Source organism: Arachis hypogaea, chromosome 5 (assembly GCF_003086295.3).
Source record: "Arachis hypogaea cultivar Tifrunner chromosome 5, arahy.Tifrunner.gnm2.J5K5, whole genome shotgun sequence".
NCBI classification, from domain to species: domain Eukaryota; kingdom Viridiplantae; phylum Streptophyta; class Magnoliopsida; order Fabales; family Fabaceae; genus Arachis; species Arachis hypogaea.
Window position 1 is genome coordinate 24,501,367 of NC_092040.1, and position 25,501 is coordinate 24,526,867.

Genomic DNA, 25,501 nt, shown 5'->3' on the forward strand with positions numbered 1-25,501 from the left:
AGGCTTTTTTATTTTGGTTGATATTTCAATTAAGTTTCACCAATTGAAGAAAAAAAAAGTGCACGTTGATATGAAGTTTACATATTTGCATGTCTTAATAATAAGAAGCATTCTTCTGGTGTGGGTAATATAGTAATATAGGATTGAAATGGAAATTTCATGAGGTTAGATTACTTATTTTACATACGCATTAAAGATTACTTATGGAATTTAAAAAATAAACTTGCACCAGCCGGGAATCGAACCCGGGTCTGTACCGTGGCAGGGTACTATTCTACCACTAGACCACTGGTGCTTTTTAATTCTGCTAAACTCCAAGTGCTTTTTAAACTATTTATATAACACTACATAGAGAGGCCGTCTTAACTCTTAAGCAAGAATTAGTGTTAGAACTGAACAACATACACATGACCAACAATAGTAGAGAAATTATACCATGAAATTCGATCAGTAGTGTTATGAAGTTAGCATGTACTTCGTAGAAGTGATGAGTTTTATATTATTATAAACGTGAAATAAACAAAAAAATGCTTCTTTTCTTGACGAGCATTAACAATTAAAGGTAGAAAGTATGATAATTGTATATGAATATATTCTGTTTTAAAAACATTCTTATTCGGATTCCACCAACTTTATCCAAATGGTTAAGGTCACTATGAAATTGATTTAATTAGGATATGATGACAATAATTGAACACTAATAATATGAAGAAATAAAAAAGTAGATTAGAAGTATAAATGTAATGATTACTACATTATTCTACTCATATCTTTAGTGCTTTTTATTTTCTCTGTGCTTGTTATAATCAGGGGCACGGGCACTAATTAAAATTTTATTTTCAAAAGCATAGAAATGTTCGGCAACCCTTGTTTCAGGAACCACGGTTGGTTTTCTAATTTGTTGCTTTTTCTTTTTAGATCTTTCTTTCTTGTTTTCTTAAAAAAACAAAAATAAATAAAAAATAATAATAATTATATATATCAAAAGCTCAATTTTTCACGAAATATGAGGAATCAGAAGGGAATTTCTCAAAGGTTTTAGATTCTAATAAGTAAATGTTCAGCATAATATAACGGAGGTCAATGATTTTGGACTCTAAGCGTATGATTCCAACTAAGAAGCTGATCAATCATTTAACCATGTGATTTCTCTTTGTATGATATCTTAAACTATTAATGAACTCCACCACCTTATTCGGTTTGTTCATTTCAAACCATAAATCTTGACATTCAATAAATGAAGGTTGGCCTAGCTAGTATAGAAAATTATAATTTTGTTATCAACCATGGTAAATATACATTAAAATTGGTCACTAAAATTATTTATTAGTATAGAATATACATTAAAAATAAATTAAGTTATATATATTTTAAACACAAATATATAATAATTAATTTTGATAGTTAATTTTAATATATAGCTAGCTTTTTTTTCTAATATATATAATGTATGACTTATAAAGAACATGGATATATAAACATTTGTGGTACGCATTTAATGAATCCACTATCAATGTTTAAAATTTACACATAAATATTCAATAACAAAAATATACGATTTAGTCACTTACTATCTTAAAAGTTAATTAATACAATTACATTATTGATATATAACAATTAAATACATATACAGAGCATATATAACACCTTTAGATATTAAAGAAAGAAATCCTTATAGAACAAAAACGCAAGTTCCTTGCTGCTTCCGTTTTATATTCACTCCTCCAAAAAGAAAAAAAAACACATTAGTCTACTTTCTTTCAAGCTAGAGGTTTTTCATTTCAACAATTCATTCAATAAATACCATCACCAATGTTACAAAGCAGAGCCACTCTTCTTTCTATATCTCATTATTCTTCCTCTTAACAAAACAATGGAGCTCCCTCATTTTGTTCCTCTTCTCTCAATTTTCCTTCTCCTTATTCCACCTTTGACCTGTGCTCAAGTGTGCCAAAGAAACTGTGGCAAAGAATACCTAAAGTACCCATTTGGTAGTGGCCCTGGTTGCGGTAACCCACTCTTCCAACCACACATTTCTTGCTCCCAACAAAAACTTACCTTCACAACTCACACAGGCTCGTACCTTGTTACTTCAATTGACTATTCAAACCAAGTAATTTACATTTCTGACCCTACTATGTCAACATGTTCTTGCACTCTCCCTAGCAAAGGTTTTGGCCTAGATTGGAATGCACCATTCACTTTCCATGATAGCACCATCTTTGCCCTAGTTGATTGTTCAATCAATTCATCATCAATATGCACAACACAAAGTTATGATGACATTGATGATGGTAACAACAAAAATTCAAATTCAAATTCCAAGCTTTTGTGTGATCAAAGTACACCAATTTGTAGTCTTTTGTATTCATGCAAACCTATTAGCACTATTAACCTTCCAATTTCCACATGTTGTGTTTATGAACCGGTGAATCTTGGTCCGTCATTCGAGATGGATCTTCAGAAGCTTCAGTGTCCGTCATATACCGGATTCTACAACTTCGACGAGGGAGAATCTGATCCTGAGAAGTGGAACTATGGGATAGCATTAAAGTACAAGTTTAGTGTGACGGATGATTATCCTAACTCTTGTGCTGCTTGTGAAAAGAGTTATGGGGTGTGTGGATACAATGGAGCTTATAATTCATTTATATGCAATTGCCCTAATGGCATCAACACTACAACAGATTGTTACTTCACATCATCTTACAATAACGCTTTTAGAAACGGTAAGCCAAAAATTCACTCCTCTTTTTCTTTATACACGTCACTTTCACAAATTTAGACTTAGTTTTATAAAATTCTTCCTTTTCAAAAATAATTTTTTGAAATTAGTTTTTAAAAAATAACTTTTTAAAGTTGTACTATCTATGTTCATAAATTAAATTAAAAATAACTTTTAATATACACAAATAATAATAATTATAGAATATCGTTTTTGTTCTCAATGTTTGGGGTGAGTCTTACTTGTGTCTCTAACATTTAAATTGTTGTATTTATATGGTTAACGTTTATAAAAGTGATTCAATGCTATCCCGCCATCAATTATATTAACAAATCAAATTGTATTTTTCAATTATTCTCACTTGGATATATTCATTCTCAATTAAGTCTCATTTTGATGTGTTTGATTTGAATATTGTACCCGTTATTTGTATTTAGGTTCAATTATGTCCTTAAAAAAGTGAATTATATAAATGTTATAGGAATTGTTTTCAACTTTTGATGAGCTATTTTTTGGAATGAATCATCGATTTTGTCCTAGACATTTGTATTATAATTTCAAGAAGAGATTTTTAAAACTCAAACTAAAGTTCATGATGTGTAATTTACGACAGGATAACATTGAATCACTTTTATAAACGTTAGGAATACAAATAGGACGATTTAAATGTTAGGGACATAAATAGAATTTACTCCAAACGTTGAAGATAAAAACGATACTTTACTCATAATTATATTTGATAAATAATTTTTAATTTAAAAAATATTATATATAAATATAAGAGTAAATTTAGATATTTATTGATGTCTGAAGTTATATTAAAGTTTTTTATTTTAACAATTAAAGACATAAACATATAATTTTTTTTTATTTACCAAATATACTTATGCTTCTAAAAGCACAAATATCTCTAAAAAATTTACTAAATTTAGTCTTAGTACAAATACACCAAATTTTGTCTAGATACTCTTATATGTACTAACTTTATCAATTTAACACTATTAATGGGTAGAGTAAAAGTGAACAATTAAAGCTAAGAACAAAAAATTGTCTTATGATTTTCAGGGATTGCTTGGTTGATTTATCCTATGGCATGGTCAGTGGTTTGGTTCTTCTTGTAGCTTATGGATCAAAAAGCAAGATAAAAAACCACTAAAGCAATCAAAAACTCTTCTTGGTGGGCTATATATATATATATATATATATATATATATATATATATATATATATATATATATATTGGAGGTGGAATATTGTTGTGTGTGACTTCCATGGTTAAAATGAATTAGGGTAATTGTTTCCGGTTTTCACGGGTGGCAGAAATGTGCACATGCAAATTGTAATTTGATTCTCCTGTGAGCTCATCTCTGTTTTACATTCAATGAATGCTAAAACTAAAATTACCAAAAAAACAAAAAAATGATGCGCACCGAAGGAAAATTATATCCATTTTGGCCACATTATTATTATTATTACTATTATAGTATTATTTATTAGTAAGAGAAATAATTTTTTAACACAAAAACTTTTCTACTTTTTCCTAAAACCTATTTTACCCACTCTTAATTTTCGCTATTTTAACACTCTTAATTCTTCTATTTTTTTATACATCATACCTTCTTTCAATGGTGAAAGCTTCGTGGGCCTCCATAAGCATCATGACAGACATTTTTTTTAAGTGTAAAGTGTAAACCTCTAGAATGCTAGCATATTAACTAAGGCATATTAGATACGCCCAAAAAATAAAGTTTAAAGAAAGGATATGGAATGAGGTTCCAAGCCTTTTAGCGTCTGTCCACTATAATTTATAAGGATTTTGTTAGGTAGATAATAATTTTTGTGAATAATGTAAATAGTGAGGTTTAAAATTAATCTAATAAAATAAAAATACATCATACTCTAAATTATTTACTTAAATCTTAATATTAAGATAACTATTTACACACTTAATAAATTAAACATCTAATATATTTATTATTTATATTATTTAATATTTTTATTGTTTAGCTATAATTTTCCAATTTATAAAGAACCCTTGCACTCTTGGCCTCTTTCTTTCCCACCTTATCACCACGTACTAACCTTTGAAGGTCCAGCATGCTTTACAGATTTATTCTCTCTGCAATAGTAGGGAATAGGCATCGTAACTTTACCCTTCTTTTTAATTAGAGTGTACAATCTTTTTACTCTGATGTTCATTAATATTCATTGTTTGTGAACATGTGCCAGTGGGCAAAACGCAATCTCTTTTGTTTAAAAAAAATTATAAAAAGAAGTTAGAAAATCTAGGTGTAAAAATATCAAACAAAATATGAAAGTTTAAAGAGAGATTTAGAGAACATAGAGTTTAAGAGAGAAAAGAATGTACTCATCTACTTAATATACTAAAACTGAGTTTTCCCTCGGTTACTAAAGGTGACGTGTCGATCTCTCATGCCTCCGTTTTCCCTCCAAAACGAATAAAAAAATTTTTCTATTCTAAATTATTTTATTGTAATTATATTATAATTAAAACTAAATGAATAATATATAATTATACTAATTTAGCAACATATCTTCATTATAATTATATCAAATCAATATTTAATGCACTATTAAACTATTTATCAATTATCAATTAAAAATACTTTTAATAATTTTAATGATAATAATAATATCAATAATAGTAATAATAATAATAAAAAATCTTTGTTACTCGATTCACGTATATCAAATAATTTTTCTAAATTATTTTATAAAAAATATCTTTAATATAATTATATTGTAATTAATATTTAATGAATAATATATAATTATACTAATTTAGAAACATATCTTCATTATAATTGTATCAAATCAAAATTTAATGCACTATTAAACTACTTATCAATTATCAATTAAAAATACTTTTATTCATTTTAATGATAATAATAATATCAGTAATAGTAATACTAATAATAAAAAATCTTTGTTACCCGTGATATGATGAAATTAATATACAATTATACTAATTTAGGAACATATATTCATTATAATTGTATCAAATCAATATTTAATGCATTATTAAAAAATTACCTTAATAATAGGTAATTTACATATTTATTTTTGTTTTACTAAAGTCTATATATAGTGTTTTCCTGTGGTACATGAATCTAAATTTGAGAGTCAATTCATAATTTTATATTTAGTGTTTTTTCTTTTTTACTACTTCATAGAATAAGAATGTATTCTTCGTTTTTTATTGAAGTTGATCCTTTTAAGGTACAATTTATAATTTTTTATAATATTTTTCATATACTCATTCTATTATATTATTCTTTTAATAATTTTTTATTTGTTGTTACTCTAAGTTATTCTTATCGTCTAATGTTCCAGTTCGATTGTCTTTTGCCACAATCATTTACAATACATCACATCCATGAAATACCTCATCGAGTTGTCTTCACTGAAACTGGGTTTTTTTCCCGACTAATGAGAGTGAGGTGTCACTTTCTCGTGAACCCATTTTCCCTCCAAAATGAATGCATTTAATGAATAATGCATAATTATACTAATTTAGGAAAATATCTTTATTTTAATTATATAAAATCAATATTTAATTTATTATTAAACTACTTATCAATTATTAATTAGAAATATTTTTTATTATTTTAATGAATAATACATAATTATACTAATTTAAGAAAATATCTTTATTATAATTATATAAAATCAATATTTAATGCATCATTAAACTAATTATCAATCAAAAATATTTTTAAATATTTTAATTATATTCATTTTAATTATATTCATATCCTTTTAATTCTTATTCATTATCCAATGATTTTATTAGTGGCAAGTTGTTAACCCATTTATATTGATAATAATAATAATTTTATTAGGATAACTATCAAATTCTATTCCTAATATAAAAATATAAAATTTGATTCCTTCCATTTTTATTCTACCACTATAAAAGACCATGTATGTTAGAAGAAAATATATCATTCGTTTATCAATTATTCTTTCATTTGATAGCTTTTACAACAATTCTTTTTCTTCCTATGAGGCATCGTTGCAAGAAGACAACTATCGTGGATACAAACTACCACACTCTCCAACTTTCGTGCTTATCATTCGGAGCTCTATAAGATATGTTATCTATGAAGTATTTATAGACCATGGTGTTATCATGTATGTATAAATAAAAATTGTTTTGTATTTAAATTTAAGTCATTTACCTGTTTGTGATATATTGTAGTGTGAAATTACTTTTAATATGTGTTATGTAATGATATTATGTTCTAATTTAAGCTTTTACTTTAGAACTGTATTATGATTTTATCTCATCATTTTTTTCTTAGATATCAAGTTGACGTATTTTTATTTATTATTATTATTATTGAAACGAATGTGATATGAAATGTACCAAAAAACTCTCACATTTAATTTATTTTATTGTAATCTTCTATCTATTCTATTTATTTTTATTTTCTTCTTATTCATTTTATTTTCTTTTCAAATGTTATGTAATTTATCATAATTTATACCAATCTACTTCTATTTAATATACTAAAATTGTGTTTTTCTCCAACTAATGAAAGTGAGGTGTCACTTTCTTGTGAACCCATTTTTCTTCCAAAATGATTGCACTATTTCTCTCTTTTAAATTTATTTTTAAAAATTATCTTTAATTGATATAATTATATTATAATTAGTATGTAATGAATGATACGTAATTATACTAATTTAAGATAATCTCTTTATTATAATTATACTAATCTCTTTTAAATTTATTTCAGAAAATTATCTTTATAATTATGTAACAATATTATACTTAGCATTTAATGAATAATTCATAATTATATTAATTTAGAAAAATATCTCTATTATAATTATATAAAATCAATAATTAATGCATTATTAACCTAATTATCAATCAAAAATATTTTTAACTATTTTAATTATATTGATTTTAATTATATTAATATAATTCTATTTTTTATTCATTATCCTGAAATTTTATTAGTGACAAGTTATTATTTTAATGGTGACTTATATAATAATAATAATAATAATAATAATAATAATAATAATAATAATAATAATAATAATAATAAGATAGAAAATTATATTTTAGAGAAATATAAATTGATTATTAATAATTGGTTATTAATAATAATGATAATTATATGATTAATTTTTAGTAATCATTAAATATATTTAATATAAATAACTAACTTTAATTAATTAACAAATAAAAGAAAATATTATTGCACGATTGTAGAAGCAACAATATATATATATATATATATATATATATATATATATATATATATATATATATAACCAATTTAATATTAATAACGATAATTATCATTATTATTCAATAATAATAATAATAATAATAATCTTTTCTTTTATTAAAACACTCATCTAATTGAATTAATATAAATATTTAATGAAAATAAAGGATGGATTTTTTGATAAATTTATTAATTGCTCAACCGATTCATCTTATTTATTGTGATTGAGATTGATATATAATCATAAAGATTTTTTTTTCTCCGTTAATTTTAGTAAAGAAATCCATGACGTAAAATAAAATAAAATAAAGTCAGTATCTACTTTTTTTTTCAATATTTTTTATATGTACGGTAAATATTAAATGTAAAAAAAATAATATTAATTATTATCACTTTTATTTATTTACATTCATAATTAAATTTAATATAATTATAGTAAGTCTCTATAATTTTAACAATTTATATCTGTTACATATATAGCAATTATATTATATATAATTATATATCTCCTCTTTTATATATATTTAGCAAGTATTTCTATTTATATAATCTACTTAATATATTAAAATTGAATTTTTTTTCAACTAATGAGTGAGGTGTGAATTTCTCATGAATTCATTTTCCCTCCAAAATGAATGCATTTAATGAATAATGCATAATTATATAAAATTCATATTTAATATATTATTAAACTACTTATCAATTATCAATCGAAAATATAATAATAATAATAATAATAATAATAATAATAATAATAATAATAATAATAATAATAATAATAATAATAATAATAATAATAATAATAATAATAATAATAATAATAATATACTTCTACTTAATATACTAAAATTGTATTTTTCTCTAACTAATTGAAGTGAGGTGTCAATTTTTCATAAATTCATTTTTCTTCTAAAATGAAAGCGCTATTCTCTCTTCTAAATTTATTTTACAAAAATATCTTTATTATATTTATATTACAATTAACATTTAATGAATAATGTATGATTATACTAATTTAGGAAAATATATTTATTATAATTATATAAAATTAATATTTAATGCATTATCAACTAATGAAAGCGAGGTGTCAATTCTTTATGAATTTATTTTGTCTCCAAAATGAAAGTACTATTCTCTCTTCTAAATTTATTTTAGAAAAATTAAAATTCCATGCTGAATATAGGTGGCAAGAAAAAAAAAATAAGCAAGTTCATGGAATCAAATCATATTTTTATAACATATATAAGAATGTATATTTTTATTATATAAAAATTGAATTTCTGCACTTCATGATGAGCGTGACATACTTCTTAGCGTGTTTCTTAATTTATTTTTTATAACTCATTGAATACAATTTATTATAGCAAATTAATTATATCAACTAATTGATTTGATTATGTATTTAAATATCACACGATTTATTATAATTTATATCAATCAAATAATTGTAATTTATTATATCAATTATTTTAATTCATTAATTTATAAAGTACATAATAACATAGATGATTTATTACTTATAATGATTAAATACAATAAATACATATTAATTTAGTTAAAAAAACATTGTCTCCTATATTTTCCTATTTATTTTTTCTAATTCATTAAATCCAATCAATTATAATAAATTAATTATATCAACTAATTAATTCAATCAATTATTTTTTAATTTATTTTTTGAATTCAATAAATCAAATAAAATTAATTATACTAATTATTTGTATTGACTAATTGATTTGATTAATTCTTAAAAATATTTTTGTTTAACTTATTTTATTTATTTAAATATAACTAATTAGTTATTTAATTTTATTAGGATAAATATCAAATTCTATTTCTAATATAAAAATACAAAATTTCATTCATTTTATTTTTATTTTACCACTATAAAAAATCATATATGTTAGAAGAAAACATCATTCATTTACCAATTACTCTTTCATTGGGTAGCTTTTACAACAATTCTTTTTCTTCCTATGAGGTGTCGTCACAAGAAGGTAACCATCATGGATACAAATCAGCACACACTCTTCAACTTCCGTGCTCATCATTCAGAGCAATATATGATATGTTATCCATTAAGCATTTATAGACCATGGTGTTATCATATTTGCATAAATAAATAAAAAATTCGTAATTAAGTTTAAGTCATTTACCTATTTGTGTGGTATATTGTAGTGTGAAATTACTTTTAATTTGTGTTGTACAATGATATTATGGTTTAATTTAAGCTTTTATTTTAGAATTGTGTTATGATTTTATCTCATCATTTTTCTTAGATATTAAGTTAATGTATTTTTATTTATTATTATTGAAGCGGATGTAATATAAAATTTGTAAAAAGAAAAAAATTCATTCAATTTATTTTATTATAGTCTTCTATTCTTCTATTTCTTTTTATTTTTTTATTCATTTTATTTTCTTTTTAAATATCATATAATTTATTATAATTTATACCAATTAATTAATTATAATTCATTATATCAACTAGTTTAATTCATAAATTTATAATATACATGATAAAATATATCATTTGTTACTTATACGTTTATTTTTTTAAAATCTAAATCTGAATAATTATATTTTCATTTTTTGTTATGAACAAAATATTATTAATAATGAATAATAATTAACCACTCATACTTTTAATCAAAGTGTTTGAATGATTTTTATATTTATTAATATTAATTATTGATTATTTTTTCATAAATAAATTATATTATAATTTGATGTTATTTCATAATTGATTAATGTTCATGAAACTATGTTACTCTAAATTTTATATTTTATAAATATTTTATTTAAATATAATTTTTTACCATAAAAATGTATTATTTTTAATAATATCATAATTTTATTTATTTAGTTATTCTAATTGAATATTTTATCAAATACTAATTAAAGTCATTCTTCCATTTGCTTTTATTAATCTATTTTCTAACTATTATATAAAATTAAAATCGTATTAATGAGTTTAATATTAAAGTTAATTTGGCTTTTTATTATTTAGAGTATTTTTCAATCAATAATTTTATACTCTTTATTTTTTTTTCAGTTTCATTTTGAATTCTAATTTAGTACTTAAAGGTAGTGAAATTTCATTAATACTGAAATAAAGTTACAAAAGGGTCCATAGGGTAGAATAAGTAAAATAATGTGATACCCACATTACAATATCCAAATGAAACAACTTAGGATTTAAAATTTTTATCTTTCTCTTTCTCATCGCCGTTTATTATATTATCTATTTTATCTATTCTATTATATAAAAATCGAATTTTTATCTTTAATGATAGAATCAACGTAGCATGCTTCTGCTTTATTTTGTTTAACTCATTAAAGTCAATTCATTATGATAAATTAATTATATCAACTAATTGATTTGAATAGATATTTAAGTATCACACAATTTAAAATTATGTATATTAATTATTTGATTTAATTTTTATTATATATAAATTTAAGGAATAAATTAAAATAAGATAATTTATTACTTATTTAAATTAAATACAACAAATATAAATTAATTTAGTTAAAAATTTAATATTTTCTAATCTTCTATACATAAAAATGACAAAATAAAATTATAAAAATAATCTTTTTATCACTTTTGCTATTTTAATTTTATTTTCTTTGCTTTTTTTATGTATAATTTTATTTTATATTAACTTTGTTTATTTAATAATAAAATATACTCATATTAATTCTATCATATAATCGAAGTTTAACTTAAGTTCAAAATGCTAAAACAAAAAGAAAACAGTGGATATATGATTAGAGAAAAATGTATAATAATGACAAAATATACTAAAACTGTATTTTTTCTTCAACTAATAAAAGTGAGGTGTTAATTCCTTATGAATTCATTTTTTCTCTAAAATAAAATCACTATTTTCTTTTCTAAATTTATTTTAGAAAAATATATTTATTATAATTATATTACAATTAACATATAACGAATAATGCATGATTATACTAATTTAGAGAAATATTTTTATTATAATTATATAAAATCAATATTTGATACATTATCAACTAATAAAAGTGAAGTGTCAATTTCTCATGAATTCATTTTTTCTCCAAAATGAAAGTACTATTCTCTCTTCTAAATTTATTTTAGAAAAATATATTTATTATAATTATATTACAATATTACAATTAGCATTTAATGAATAATGCATAATTATAATAATTTAGAAAAGTAAAATAAAGTCCAGTAATTTATCTTCTGACTGCACACGTGTATAGAATAACTTTTAAGAATGAGTCATGTATAGTAAATACGGTCGATAATTGTAAAAATGTATACTAAGATTGATATAATATTATTTCACGTATATGTTTTGCAGGCATCAAAGAAAAGTGTTGAGTTGTTTTTTAGTAGATTTAGATTATTTATTGTTTATTAGAGAATTTTATACATTAGAATTCTCTAATAATTTCTTATTTATTTTGAGCTAATTTTGATATGTTCTTACTTGACAGTAAAACAACATATAAAACTTTGTTGGTGGGTCTAAATATTATTAAGTTATTTATGGTCACATTGAGTATATATGTTTGATTTATTAAAGAAAGTAGATTACTAAAACTAATTAATAACTATTTTAGAGTTAATATATTTAATACTAGCTTAAAAAAAACAAATAATACATAATATGTATATTTTTATTAATCAAATTATTATAATTTAAATTAATTTTAACAAAATAATTTAAAATTATAATTTTAGTTTTATCACGTGCATGACACGGGTGATTAAACTTGTCATTAACTAAATGAGACTGAGCTTAGAGAGTTATATATATACACAGACGTACACTACATGAGATGTATGAGCTACTATTGAGTAAGCTTTGTAACTAACTCACTGACCACTAATTAATTATGATGCTTAACTAACTACCAACATACTCAATGACTTTCTCTCTCTTATTTCTTTCATCTTCTCTCAAATGAAGGATTGGCTTTCGTCCAAGCTTGAGTTTGCTACGAAAATCCTCAAACAATATAAAAGAGATTGGTTTGGGAAATATATTTAGGGTGTTTAAATCCAAACCGATCCAAATTAAATCGTTCATCCAATCTAATTTAAATTTAAAACCAATTAAAATCGTATTAATTCGGATTTGATTGGATTCTATTTTTTGCAAACCGCTGGATCGGATCGGATTTCAGATCTATTTTCATAATCAATCCAATCCAATCTAAACCGCATAATGTGTTATAATATTATTATTATATTTACAATTATACTTAAAACATATTCGATTTTTTATACATTTTTATATTATTTATGTATTATTATTATTTAATAAATATTTTATGTTCAAAATATTATTTATTTATTTATTTTAACTAACCTATAATTTTATTTCTATTGTTATGTTATCGTTGGCTTTTTAATATATTGTTGAGACTTGTTATGTCATTGTTGATTATTTAAAATTTGATGTTAGGACTTGTTATATATATTTAATTTTTTTAATTTATAAAACCGCAAATCCAATCCAATCCAAACCGCTTGAAATTGGATTGGATCGGATCAAATTTTTTTTTTTAAAAAACATCCAATCCAAACCGCACCACAAGTAAAATCAGTGTTCGGATCGGATGAGTTTTTGACTCAAAATCGATCCAAACCGCACCGCGAACACCTCTAAATATATCTACAACTTGTTGCAGTGTTGGATATGGATGATCCTGACTTTTCCTTTTATCACTAGATCCCTTGCAAAATAAACATCAAGCTCCATATGCTTCGATTTGGAATGCAGAACAGGATTGGCAATTAACATAAATGCACTAAGGTTATCACGATGTATAATGGTAGGGATTGAAGTGGCATTTGAACTGCACTTAATAAGTTCTTAATGGACATGGCCTCAGTGACAGCATCAGCAACTTTCCTGTACTCTATCTTGATGCTGGACATTGTGATAAAATGTTGATTTCTTGAAGACCAAGAAATTAGATTCAGACCTAGAATGACACACAATCCATTTGTGAATTTGCGATCATCTTGATCAGAACCTCAATCAGAGTCACTGAGAATTTGAGGCTAAGATCTTTAGAGAGTTATATCTACAAAGTCTGCAGTGCTACTTATGTAACAAAGAACTCTTTTAGCTGCTTTTCAGTAGTGAGCTTCAAAAGGTGATTGCATAAATTAACAAAATCAATTGATGCAATATGATAACTCTCCAACATACTTTGATTGACACAAAAATAAGCCCCCATCTTCTATATGAGTGACTTCCAACCTAAGGAAATAGTTAAGATTGGCCATGTCCTTTAAAGCAAAAAAGGAGCTAAGTTAGTTGATTATACCTTCAATCTATGATTCTAAATTTCCTGTCACAATGATATCGACATACACAAGGAGATATGTGATAGTACCATTGTTCATCTGAGTGAATAATAAAGTATCTAATTTTGTATTGCTGACCCTGAACTACTGCAAAGTCTTAACATACCAAGCTCGATATGTTTGCTTCAACCCATAAAGTGACTTGGTTAGTTTACAAATCAAGTTAGTTGAGTCAACCTCATAGCCAGATGGTTGCTTTATATAAACCTCTTCAGTTAAGTCTCCATTCAAAAACACGTTATTAACATCCAACTGCCTTATTTGCCAATCAAATGACCTTGTCAGAGAAAGAATAAGTCTAATGGAAGTTGGACTCACCACAAGGCTGAATGTTTTCTTGAAGTACATACCAAGTCATTGACTAAATTCTTGTGCTACTAAATGGGCTTTATACTTTTGAAGGGAGCTATCTGAGTTGTATTTGACTCAAAAAACACACATTTACAACTAATTGAAGTTCTCACTTTAGGAAGTAGTACTAATTGCCAAGTCTGAGTTCTCATTAATGTGTCATACTCATCATCCGTTGCCTGCTTCCAATGAGATATTCTTAGTGATTCATGTACTGTAAGTGAGGCAGGCTTAAAATATTTTGTGCTTAAAGATTTCATTCATGGAGTGAGTTATCATAAAGTGTCTAGGTTAATCATGGTGAGATTGTAATATTTCGTGTTCATTTGTGCACTTGGTTCATTTGGTGGGTTTGGTTCAGGCTCATTTGTAGTGTTTGATCTATTTTCTTTTGGTTGGGTGTATTGTGTTGGTTCTGAAAGTGAGGATTGGTTTAATTTAGGTGTGTTGGTGTAAAGTCAAGTTCAGATTGACTAGCTAAAATTGTGAGATAGTCTTGATTGTTGGTTTGAATGAGATAAGGCCTTGGAAAGAGGATACCTAGTTTTAAAAGGAAACTTTGTTTCATAAAAAAATATATGCTTGATAATAATTCCTTTCCCTTTATCATTGAAGTACTTTTAGCCTTTGTGTTGTGAAACATACCTAAAAAACATGTGTGGCTCGGACCTGTCATCAATCTTATGAACATGGTAAGGTCTTGTATATGAAGAACAAGCACCCAAAGGTCTTGAGAGACGTAATCTAGCTTGATGTTAAAGTAGTTCTCATAGGGGCTAATGTTGTCAATAGTTGGACTTGGCAGCATGTTAATGAGCTTAGCTTGAGTGAGAAAGGCATCTCTCAAAAATCTCTTTGGTATTAAGGGTGTAGCAAGCAATGCTAAACCTATTTCTACTATATATATTTACTTCCATTTAGTAGAACAGTTCTATTGATGCATATAAGGATATCAGAACCACCAAATCACACCTATTTTCTGCAAATATTTGGCCAAGCTCAAACACTCTTTAGTATTGTCACTCTAAACATATTTAATTTTGTTTTTAAGTTGCAATTCAACCATATTTTGGAAAACAATATTGACTTGAGATTTAGAAAAAATGAGATAAATCCAAGTAAAACATGAAAAAGCATAAATAAAATGTACATAATATCTAGAATTATTTATTGACTGCATAGGGGTAGGGTCCTAAATATCTGTGTACATCAACTCTAAAGCTTTAAGTATATAATGGTGGAATTATCAAAGAGAAGCTGATGAGCTTTTTCCATGCAACAAGATGGACAAACAAAACTTAATTATTCTGAGAAAATATTACAAGAACTAAGAACTGTCTTAACAGTATTATTAGCAGGATGCCTAATTCGAGCATGTCACACCATGGAATCTTTATTTCTTGGTACTAAAGCAAGAAAAGCATATGCAACAACATTATGAGAATCTGGACGAGCACTTAAAAAACTTGTACATGCTTTTATCAAATATTTCTTAGAGTATGACCTTCTTGAAAACCTTGTATTTGATAAGACAACAATCATCATGAAATTTGAATACGACTCTATTATCTCTAGCAAATTGATAAGCATTCAATAAATTCTTAAAAATTTGAGGCACAAGAATAGTAAGGAAGAACATTTTTGTACTAAGATTTGATGTAAGAATAAAATTTTCCAATATGGCTAATTGGAAACCTGAACCACATTACTAATTATAACTTTCTTTGAGCCAGCATATTCATATTTCTCTTTGAAATTTTCAACATCAGCCGTCATATGATGAGTTGCGCCTGAGTTTGGATACCAATTAGGATCTTAGAATGTTGAAGGTGTTGCATATTATACTTCGTTCAAGTTACTATAATATGAAAGGTTTTCTCTTGGACTTCACGATATTGAAGCGGTTTCTAAATTCGCTCTTCTAAATCCTAAATCATACATGTACCAACAAGAAATCGTGTGTCTAATCTTATTACAAACTTGACATTGAGGATGTGATCATAAAGATTTTCTTCCATTACCTTAAAATTGAGACTGCATTACTCTGCCACCTTGAGCGAACCTGTTAAAACCTTTGCCTCATTGAAAACCACCTCAAGTGAATTGTTGAGAAGATTGCGTATGAGCCAAGTGAGCTTGAACAAAGCTTTCAAGTTTCTTATACTTCTATAATAACTCTTCATGCGCCATGAGTAAGGCTTTAAGCTTGATAAACCACAATTTTGTGGTTTATTTTAGATTGAATTGAGTGGATTTTATCAACTTTTCTTACATTTATTCATTAAAATAGCATAGTTTTGTGAGTTCTTCCTAAATTGTGTTTAAGAGTAAAAACATGCTTTTTGAGCCTTTAAATTGTGAGAATTAATTCACTTTAATCTCATTTGATGCCTTGATGTGTTTGTTGAAGTGATTTCAGGTTTACCAGACAAGTATGGATTGAAGAAGTATGAAAAAAGCATGCAAAAGTGGAGATTTTATGAAGAAATAAAGGATGTGTAGAGCTGTTAGCCCTGATCTCTTTGTACTAAAGTGATCATAACTTGAGGTATAGATTTTCGAATGAGGTAGTTCTAGTGACATTAGAAAGCTAATATCCGAGGTTTCAAAATAATATACAATTATTTATAGTGGATGTGTGTTAAGACGTTCGCATATGCAGCCAAATGCTTGCATACGCGAGACAGCAAAAAGTGCTTCCTTAAAGAAACACGTGAGGGCAATTTTTGGAGTATTTTGGGCGCAATCCAACCCATTTCTGATGCTATTGAACCAGGGATTAAGGGGAGAATAAACAAAGTAGTCATAGTTTTAGTTTTACATTATGTTGTAGGCCAATTCTAGAGAGAGAAGCTCTAACTTCTCTCTAGAATTTAGGGTTTCTTAGTTTAATTTCTCCTTAGATTTAGGTTTTAATCTTGTTTTAAGTTAGTTTTTCTTACTTTTTATTGTTTTAGCATCTTAATTCTCTTAGTTTCTCTTGTTAATTTCTTATTTTTCCTCTTTAGTTTTACGAACACTCTTGTTCATTTCAATTTCTTTTAATGCAATTTGATGTTTTACATTTTCTTGATGCTTGTTTAGATTATTGTTATTATTCTCTTGTAATTGGTAGTATAGATTTTATTATTATTACAATCTACCATGTTTTTTCTTTTATACTTACCAAGTGTTTGATAAAATGTTTGAATTAGTTTTAGAGTAAATTTTTGTATTCTTGACTTGGGTTAGTAACTTGGGTAACCTTGAGTTACTAATGTCCAAGTGATTGATAATTTGGAAATCTTAATTGGTCTTGTTTCTATTGACGATAGTCTTTCACTAAGTTAATTAGTGAGTTGGCTAAGACTTATGGATTATGATTAATTAAGCCCATTTGATTTTCTTCCAATGTTGGGGATGACAAAGTGGGATTGATCCTTGTAATCATCATGTTGTGGTTAGTAATAAGGATAGTGATCCTTGACCATCAATCCTTGCCAAGATCTTTCTTAGTTGATTTCTTTAGCTGCCTTATTTTAATTGCTTTGAACATTTAGTTAATATTTGATTCTTTAATTTATTGTTATTTACATTTCTTGTCTCTTGCTATCAATCCTCCGATTTTTCTCATAGCCAATAATTGAGAACTCAATTGTAATTTCTAGGAAGAACGACCCGAGATTCTACTCCCGGTTATATTGGTTTGTATTGTGACAACCTTTTAAATTTTGATTGAGGGTTACTCGTCGATTTGGACTATGCTTGCAACGAAATTCTATTGAGAAATTCTAGACCCACAATAATCTCTCCATCAAGTTTTTAGCGCCGTTGCCGGAGACTTTGCAATGGTATTATATTATTAGCTATTGTGAATGTATGGATATTGTAAATAGCTTACTTTTTGGTGACCTTTCCCCTTTCTCCTCTCAACTCATTTCACCATGCAAAATTTTGTTTTGTGATGTTATGGGTTGAATGAGCTACATTAATGATCTAATATATGTTGGGCTTGAGCTCAACTTGGGCCCCGTCCAATCCGTTAGCGTTTTTGGCACGTTTGGTCCAACTTTGGGCCAAACCTTTTTAAATTAGTGCCCGGTTTTCAACTTTAATTTATTTCCTAACTTTTTCTACTATTTTTATCATTCTCACATAGTACCAGACAGATTTAAGCCGGTACTGCCGGTTAATTTACCTATATGTGTTTTTACACAATTTTTCGAAGAAAATTATATTTTTCAACTCAGAAAAATCTACTGAGTCAAAATATCATATTTAAAATTTTTAATTAATATTCTAAATTTTTGGAACCTATTTTGGGCAATTAATTTATTATTATTTTACGTTAATTAATCATTAATTATTTTCGGTTCTTATATTCTTCCCACCAAATAAGAAATTTTGTCCCTAAAATTTGGTTTACCCATCAACTTCATTAAATGTTCCCTTAACTTAAACCTATCTCTCACTATTCACCTTTCCATTCCTCCACGTCAACTCAATTTCCTATTTATATCCTTCATTTTTATTTATAATGCCATATCTTAACCGAATTCAAGCCTATGCTGTACTCTTCCTTCTCACCCTTAGCTCCTTTCAGTCAACCTCAATACTACATCAGCATTTCAATTCAATGTTCTTCAAATCTATCTTGCAAAACCAATAATTTATTCATTACCATCTACACACAAATTCAATTATACATGTAATCATCTTCAAAGGCTACTCCGAATCAATCTAATCCCACAGCCCCAATTAAATTCAGTTTCTTAGAAATCCTTACTTACCTTAACCCTCTAAGCTCTTCAAGTATTCAAACCTAAGATACGTCTGGTCACCATTCTACAACCTCTATTCACAACTATCATATGCCATTGCATTCCACAAGCTTCTGCTGTGCCATTCTGATTTTCAACCACTAATTAATTAACTAATCCCATTATTCAGTCAAGTCATACATGATTATCAGATTACAAAACCTAGGCTCACTTTTCAACTTTCTCAACTTGACCTAAATAGGGTTTACGCTCATCCTAAGACTAAGTCATAACTTTGGGCCTTATAGCATTTCTATGCCTAAGTCAATGACTCATTAAATTCTCAACATCAATAATAGTATTACCTATGACCCCAACAACAACGAGAGTACCTACTCATATTATTCATCTTTAAGTGCAATACTACAACTCGACATACTAAACAACCAACGGATTTTTAATTATCATAACTAAAATCGATGCCACTCAATGTCAAACCTAGTCAAAATTCAAGCCTAAAATTCATGTTCACTTAATTTTTTTTCCTTCTCTACTTACCTCTGTATTCAATAATTCACCATGTACCAAATGTTATATTAACTACCCTATAATCTACAGGTAGAAACCAAAGTCAAGTGCGAAAATTTTTGGGTGATAGCTTAACTCAAAACCGTAGTCCTTTAGTAATTACATCCATATCCATGGAGGTAGTTCTTCCTTAGTTCACATCTTCAACACAAGCACAAATGCAGCATGCTCCAGATCATGAGTTAGAGAATTTATTTCGTGTGGCCTCAACTGTCGTGATGCATAAACCATTACATCCTGATGTTACATCAAAACGCACTCCAAGATTTTTCTATGAAACATGCCAGTAGATCCTTAATGGTCCATGGGGTTCAAGCAGTGCAAATACTAGCACTGTAGTTAATTTTTCTTTGAAATTTTGAAGAATTTCTCCCTATAATAGGACGTTCACACCAATGAACATCTTTGTGTGTCAACTCATTCATCGGTAATGCCATTTGCAAAATCGAAGCTTTACAAGTCCTCTCACCGATTTCATCCTTTGTGTTCATAAGTTGTGTCCTAAGGAACTAACATATCGATGGTTGTGTCTAAGGATTGCGTGTGATGTTGAAATGAGTTCAAACTATCTGAAGGAATGCCAAGCTCAAAAGAGAGCAAATAATTTCAAATGGTAGTCACAAAAAATTAAAAAGATACATTTTGTTGTGATCAGATAGGGTTGTAGGAAATAAGAAAATGCACCAGAAGGAGAATTAAAGTGAACCTCAAGAAAGGAATTCCAATTTAAGAATCCTTGAAAGAAACAATAAGGCACATTGAATAAAAATATGTCTCTGCTGATAGTTTATCTCAATAGTAATCTCCCTCACACTTGATTGGGTCGAAACGAGTTTAGGTTCATGTTAAGGGGTACGAGTTTCGGGCGAGGATACATGAAAGCAAGGGTTTAATTTAGAAAACGTTCAAATTTATTATCAAGAAGGATCACTAAATAAAGTAATTCAACTCGGGTTACAAATGAAAGACAGATCGGGTCATATGCATTTATTGGTAATCTCTCTCTTGTATTAGGTGTCCCATTGCCATCCTCCTTCATCTTTATCTAATGGTAATCGAATTTTAAAAAAATACTCCATCTCCTTGTAACAGATCCATTAAGTCATCTATCCTCAGCAACGGATACTTGTTCTTCATCATCACCTTGTTCAACCGTCGGTAATCCACACAGAGTCGCATTCAACACCAAAAGTGTATAACCCTCAACTACAATTGTCCCTCCTTCCACGAAGTATTCGGCTACTTAATATCGCCAGCCTAATTCAAGTTGTTAAGGTACTTCATCTTTCATAACTCCACCGTGTCAATGCTCCTTCATGCCTTCCGCTGTGTCACTCTAATTAGTTGTCACTAAGAATCTGAATCGCTTGGCTGCGTCCACAAAAACTATCTTCTACCGTTGGTTACTCTGATGTTAAGTTTGGCCAACCTTAACGACAACGTTTCATAAAATAAAATTAAGCTAAACTCTGGTCCTAAGCCTGATGTTAAATCTGATATTCATAGTTTTAAATCCTTGTCCCCATCATAAGTTAGTAAGGAGAGTTGGGGTTACAACATCCTACAATGAATTAAAACTCGGTTATCAATCGTTACCTCAAAATGGGGATCCTTAACACCGTCGCTGAGATCGGCCGCACCCTAATCTTTTGTATAAGGATAACGTACAGAGATATGCCCTGACAATTCACAGCGGTAACATCCACTGAACCCAACCATGCACGATGCTTTTGGATGGTATCTTCCACATCTCGGGCACCTTAGGTCCTTTTGTTGAGCCTACACCTGCTTACCTCCTCCTCTCGCCTGGTGATATTTGTCATGGTTAGTCTCTCCAATATGCCCTTGACCCTGGGATCGCTGAGGGGCATGTCTACTCTTCTTGAAATTCTGGCCTCTTGATGGAACATACTTTCCACGACCTCTGCTATTAGTACCGCCACGATCATCTCTCACCAAAGTCGTGTCCTTGGTATAATCTTCAACAATGCTTGCCTTGTTCACCAATTCATAGAATCTCCAAATCTCTAATGGAGTCACATCACTCATAATGTTTTCCCTCAGACCTCATTTGTACCTTATGCACTTCCAACCCTCATAGGACTTAGGGGCTCCTTGACATACCCTTGAAAACCTACAGAGCTCCTCGAACTTACTTGTATACTCGGCCACAGACATTGAACCTTGATTCAGCTGCATAAGCTCTAACTCTCTGTCCTCTCTTACTGATTCAGAAAAATACTTCTTGTTGAAAGCAGTCTGAAACAGCTCCCATGGAATATCCATATTCTGTAGTTGCAGAAATTGACACTCTCCCTGCCATCAATGTTGAGTTTTTCCCACTAATTGATAAGTCGCATATTCCACGAACTGATTATTCGGGATGTGTTGAGTTTGTAGTGCACACTCCACATCTTTGAACCAGTCGTCTGCTTCATCATGATTTGTTGTTCCCTTAAAAATTGGGGGATCAACTTTCAAGAAAGCGGTTAGTGCCATCGGGACACCATCTATGTTAGTCTCGGTCCCTTCTCCGTACCCAATTCCAGCTGGTCATCCTATCCTTTTCACAGCTTAATTCGTGGCAGTAGCGTTCGCTTGCATAGAGTTAGCCAAGTTAGTCATCGTGGCCATAAACCCAGCATGGTCGTTAGGGGGTTGATCATCCTCACAATCTCTTCGAGTACGTGCCTGACCTTGTCTACGAGTCACCATTCAGGGTCCTGTCCACACCAAACAATAGATATCAATGTGATCAGTCTCAATATCAAAAGTCTAATGCTTCAATTATCCCAAAAAGGCACTCACAAACAAGCATGCTATGCAATATCAAGTAGATAACCTAAATAGCATCAAAGAAAAAGACACAGAGTATGCAATGAAGCACAATCAGTCTATCCCTCAAGCTCACAAGGACGAACCGCTCTGATATCATTAAATGTAACACCCTAATTACCCTAAGCCTTACCTCATGCCGTAAAGCAAAGGTTAATCAAAGGTTATGACAATCCTAAAGCTTATACATAAATATATATAGAAAGAAGTAATTGTTCTAGAAGCCCGATAAAAAATAAGCTCAAAAACAGAGTTTCAAAAGCATGAAATGTTCACACAAAACTACACTAATCGAGGCAAAAGATATAGATACAAGATAACAAAATGTATATGGATATATAAGTAGAATACTCATATAGTATTAGCCGCAACCCGCGGAGTTTAAGCCGACTAGTATATATACAGACATACAGAGTTTTGCAAGTTAAACCAGCATATACAGAATATCTCTCTCAAGGTAAGCCTTTAAGGCAAAATAAATACAAAAGTGAGAGAACAAATCAAAATAACGAAGGACTCCAAAAATCATGATAAAGGTCCTCCGCTCTGTCACCATCAAGCAACTCACCAAGGTGGATTACGACCTGCATCTAAAAAACAACAACAAAGTATAGAATGAGAACCGAAGGTTCTCAGTATGGTAACAGTGCCCAGTAATGTGAGATATAAGACCCCGGGACGCCAGAGGCAATCCTAGAACTTCATATCAATCATAAGATTCAACTTAAAACATAACTAAAATTAAAACCATAACTTTAAATCCTTTATGAAATGGGGTAACTATCCTAAGGGATTTTTAACTATCAATTCACTGCTGTCCCACAGCTTTCACCAGCCTAACAGCCATGCGATCCCATCGCCACCGCCTTCCGATCCTCCTCAATCCCAGTAGAAAACATAAGTAATAACAATGCAAGTAAAGCATAAGTATAGCATATATATCAAGAAATTCAAGAAGCAATTAATCATGTTATACAATTAGGCAAGCAATTCAAGTCGGCAAAGCAAACAAACAGATAGAAGATGCACATGATGAATGCCTATCCTATTTGACTGTGATATCACATTGTCAGTTCAACTGCCACAAATCAGGATATAGTGCCTGCACACTCTAGTGATTCCGAAAGGATGCGAGCTGGATACTCTTGCCACGGGCCTCACATCTCAATATAAGCGGGACTAACCACAGCCCTTATTCTACAATTTCATCATACCAGTCGTCTTTAAAATACTCTATCACTTCTCTTAACTAATCCACCATCAGTACTCCAGAATCCTAAGTCTTCGTTTTCTAAATTCACATAGAAATTCACTAAAATAATTCACTAACTTATCTTTAGTAATATTAGAGCCTAAATATTAGACAATACTCTTAATTAGCCTTTGAAGGAATTTTAGAAAATAGGAGAACCTTTGAAAACAGAGAAAAATCATGTTTCAGCAAAACAGGAATCTCGCATATGCAAGCCTCTGCCTCGCGTCTACATGCTGTTGAAAAAGGGGTGGTCGCTGATGCAACCACTTGCTTGCGTACGTGAGATGCCCAACCCGAATGGTTTGGTCGCGTCGCGTGCACTATGTCGCGTACGCAAGGGTCGAAAATCTACTGGCTCACGTACGCATGCAGTGCCTCGCGTATGCGAGATGCCCAACCCGAATAGGTTGATCGCGTCGCGTGCACCATATCACATACGCAACCCTCACCAAACTCAGAAAATTTCAAAGTTGCAGAATTCAGTTTTTGGCACCAAACTTTAAATAGTCATAACTTCCTCTACAAAAATATATTTTGGTTAAACTTTATATGAATATAAATATCTTTAAATGAAATTTTGTTTAAGACAAATTCCAACGAATTTCGAAAACTGAGGCTCAAGTTATATCCATCAAAGATCACCAAAAACTGACTTTTTACCAAAAGTTAACAAGGTTCTCAAATTTCTAAAATTCACAATCAAAGCAAATTTAAACCACCTCAAACCTCAATTCACATAAGAATTTACCCTTTTTGAGTCTCAATTCACCACTCTTACTAATTTTCTCTCACATCACATAATCCTTACTCCAATGATCAAATTTATCATACTAAACCATTTCTCAACCAACATACTCATCAACCATCATTCTATCACTACCAATCTTCATAATTAGCCTCATTCCACCTCAATCTCAATCTTTAACACCACTTATCCACATTAACAACATAATTCATCAAAATAATCAAAATCATCAAAACATCATACATTATCATTCAACAAGTTCAACAACCAATTCAATTCAAACCTATCCTATGGTTCACTAGCCTAAGTGTACAGAAATATTATATATTACATAGAGAAAATTAAAAACATACCTTGGCCAATTCTCAATATGCACAAAACACCACTTTGAGTCCAAATAAGCTTTCAATCACCAACAAATTAGCAATCTCACCTTCAAAGCTCCAAATCAATTCCAACAATTGCAAGAACTCAACTAAAACCATATCAATTACCACAAATCAACCTAGAGTTACCAAAATCACAATTTCACAAGGCAAAATTTTTTCTTACCTTTTTTGATGGTGTTTGGAGTACAGACCACCAATAGCTCAACCTTAAATACCACCTAATCAATCAAAACACAA

At 28.5% G+C, this 25,501-nt stretch overlaps 1 protein-coding gene and 1 non-coding gene across 2 annotated transcripts; one reads left to right on the top strand and one right to left on the bottom strand.

The window, feature by feature from the left end:
* Positions 1–224: 224 nt before the first annotated feature.
* Positions 225–295, bottom strand: TRNAG-GCC (transfer RNA glycine (anticodon GCC)). Its single transcript has one exon. It is a non-coding gene; the product is annotated as a tRNA-Gly (tRNA).
* Positions 296–1,592: 1,297 nt separating this feature from the next.
* LOC112800977 (uncharacterized) lies at positions 1,593–4,180 on the top strand. The gene is made up of 2 exons (XM_025843439.3): positions 1,593–2,729; positions 3,791–4,180. The coding sequence occupies exons 1-2, from the start codon at positions 1,874–1,876 to the stop codon at positions 3,844–3,846; spliced, it is 912 nt and encodes a 303-aa protein (XP_025699224.1). The 5' UTR covers positions 1,593–1,873; the 3' UTR covers positions 3,847–4,180.
* The last annotated feature ends 21,321 nt before the right edge of the window (positions 4,181–25,501 follow it).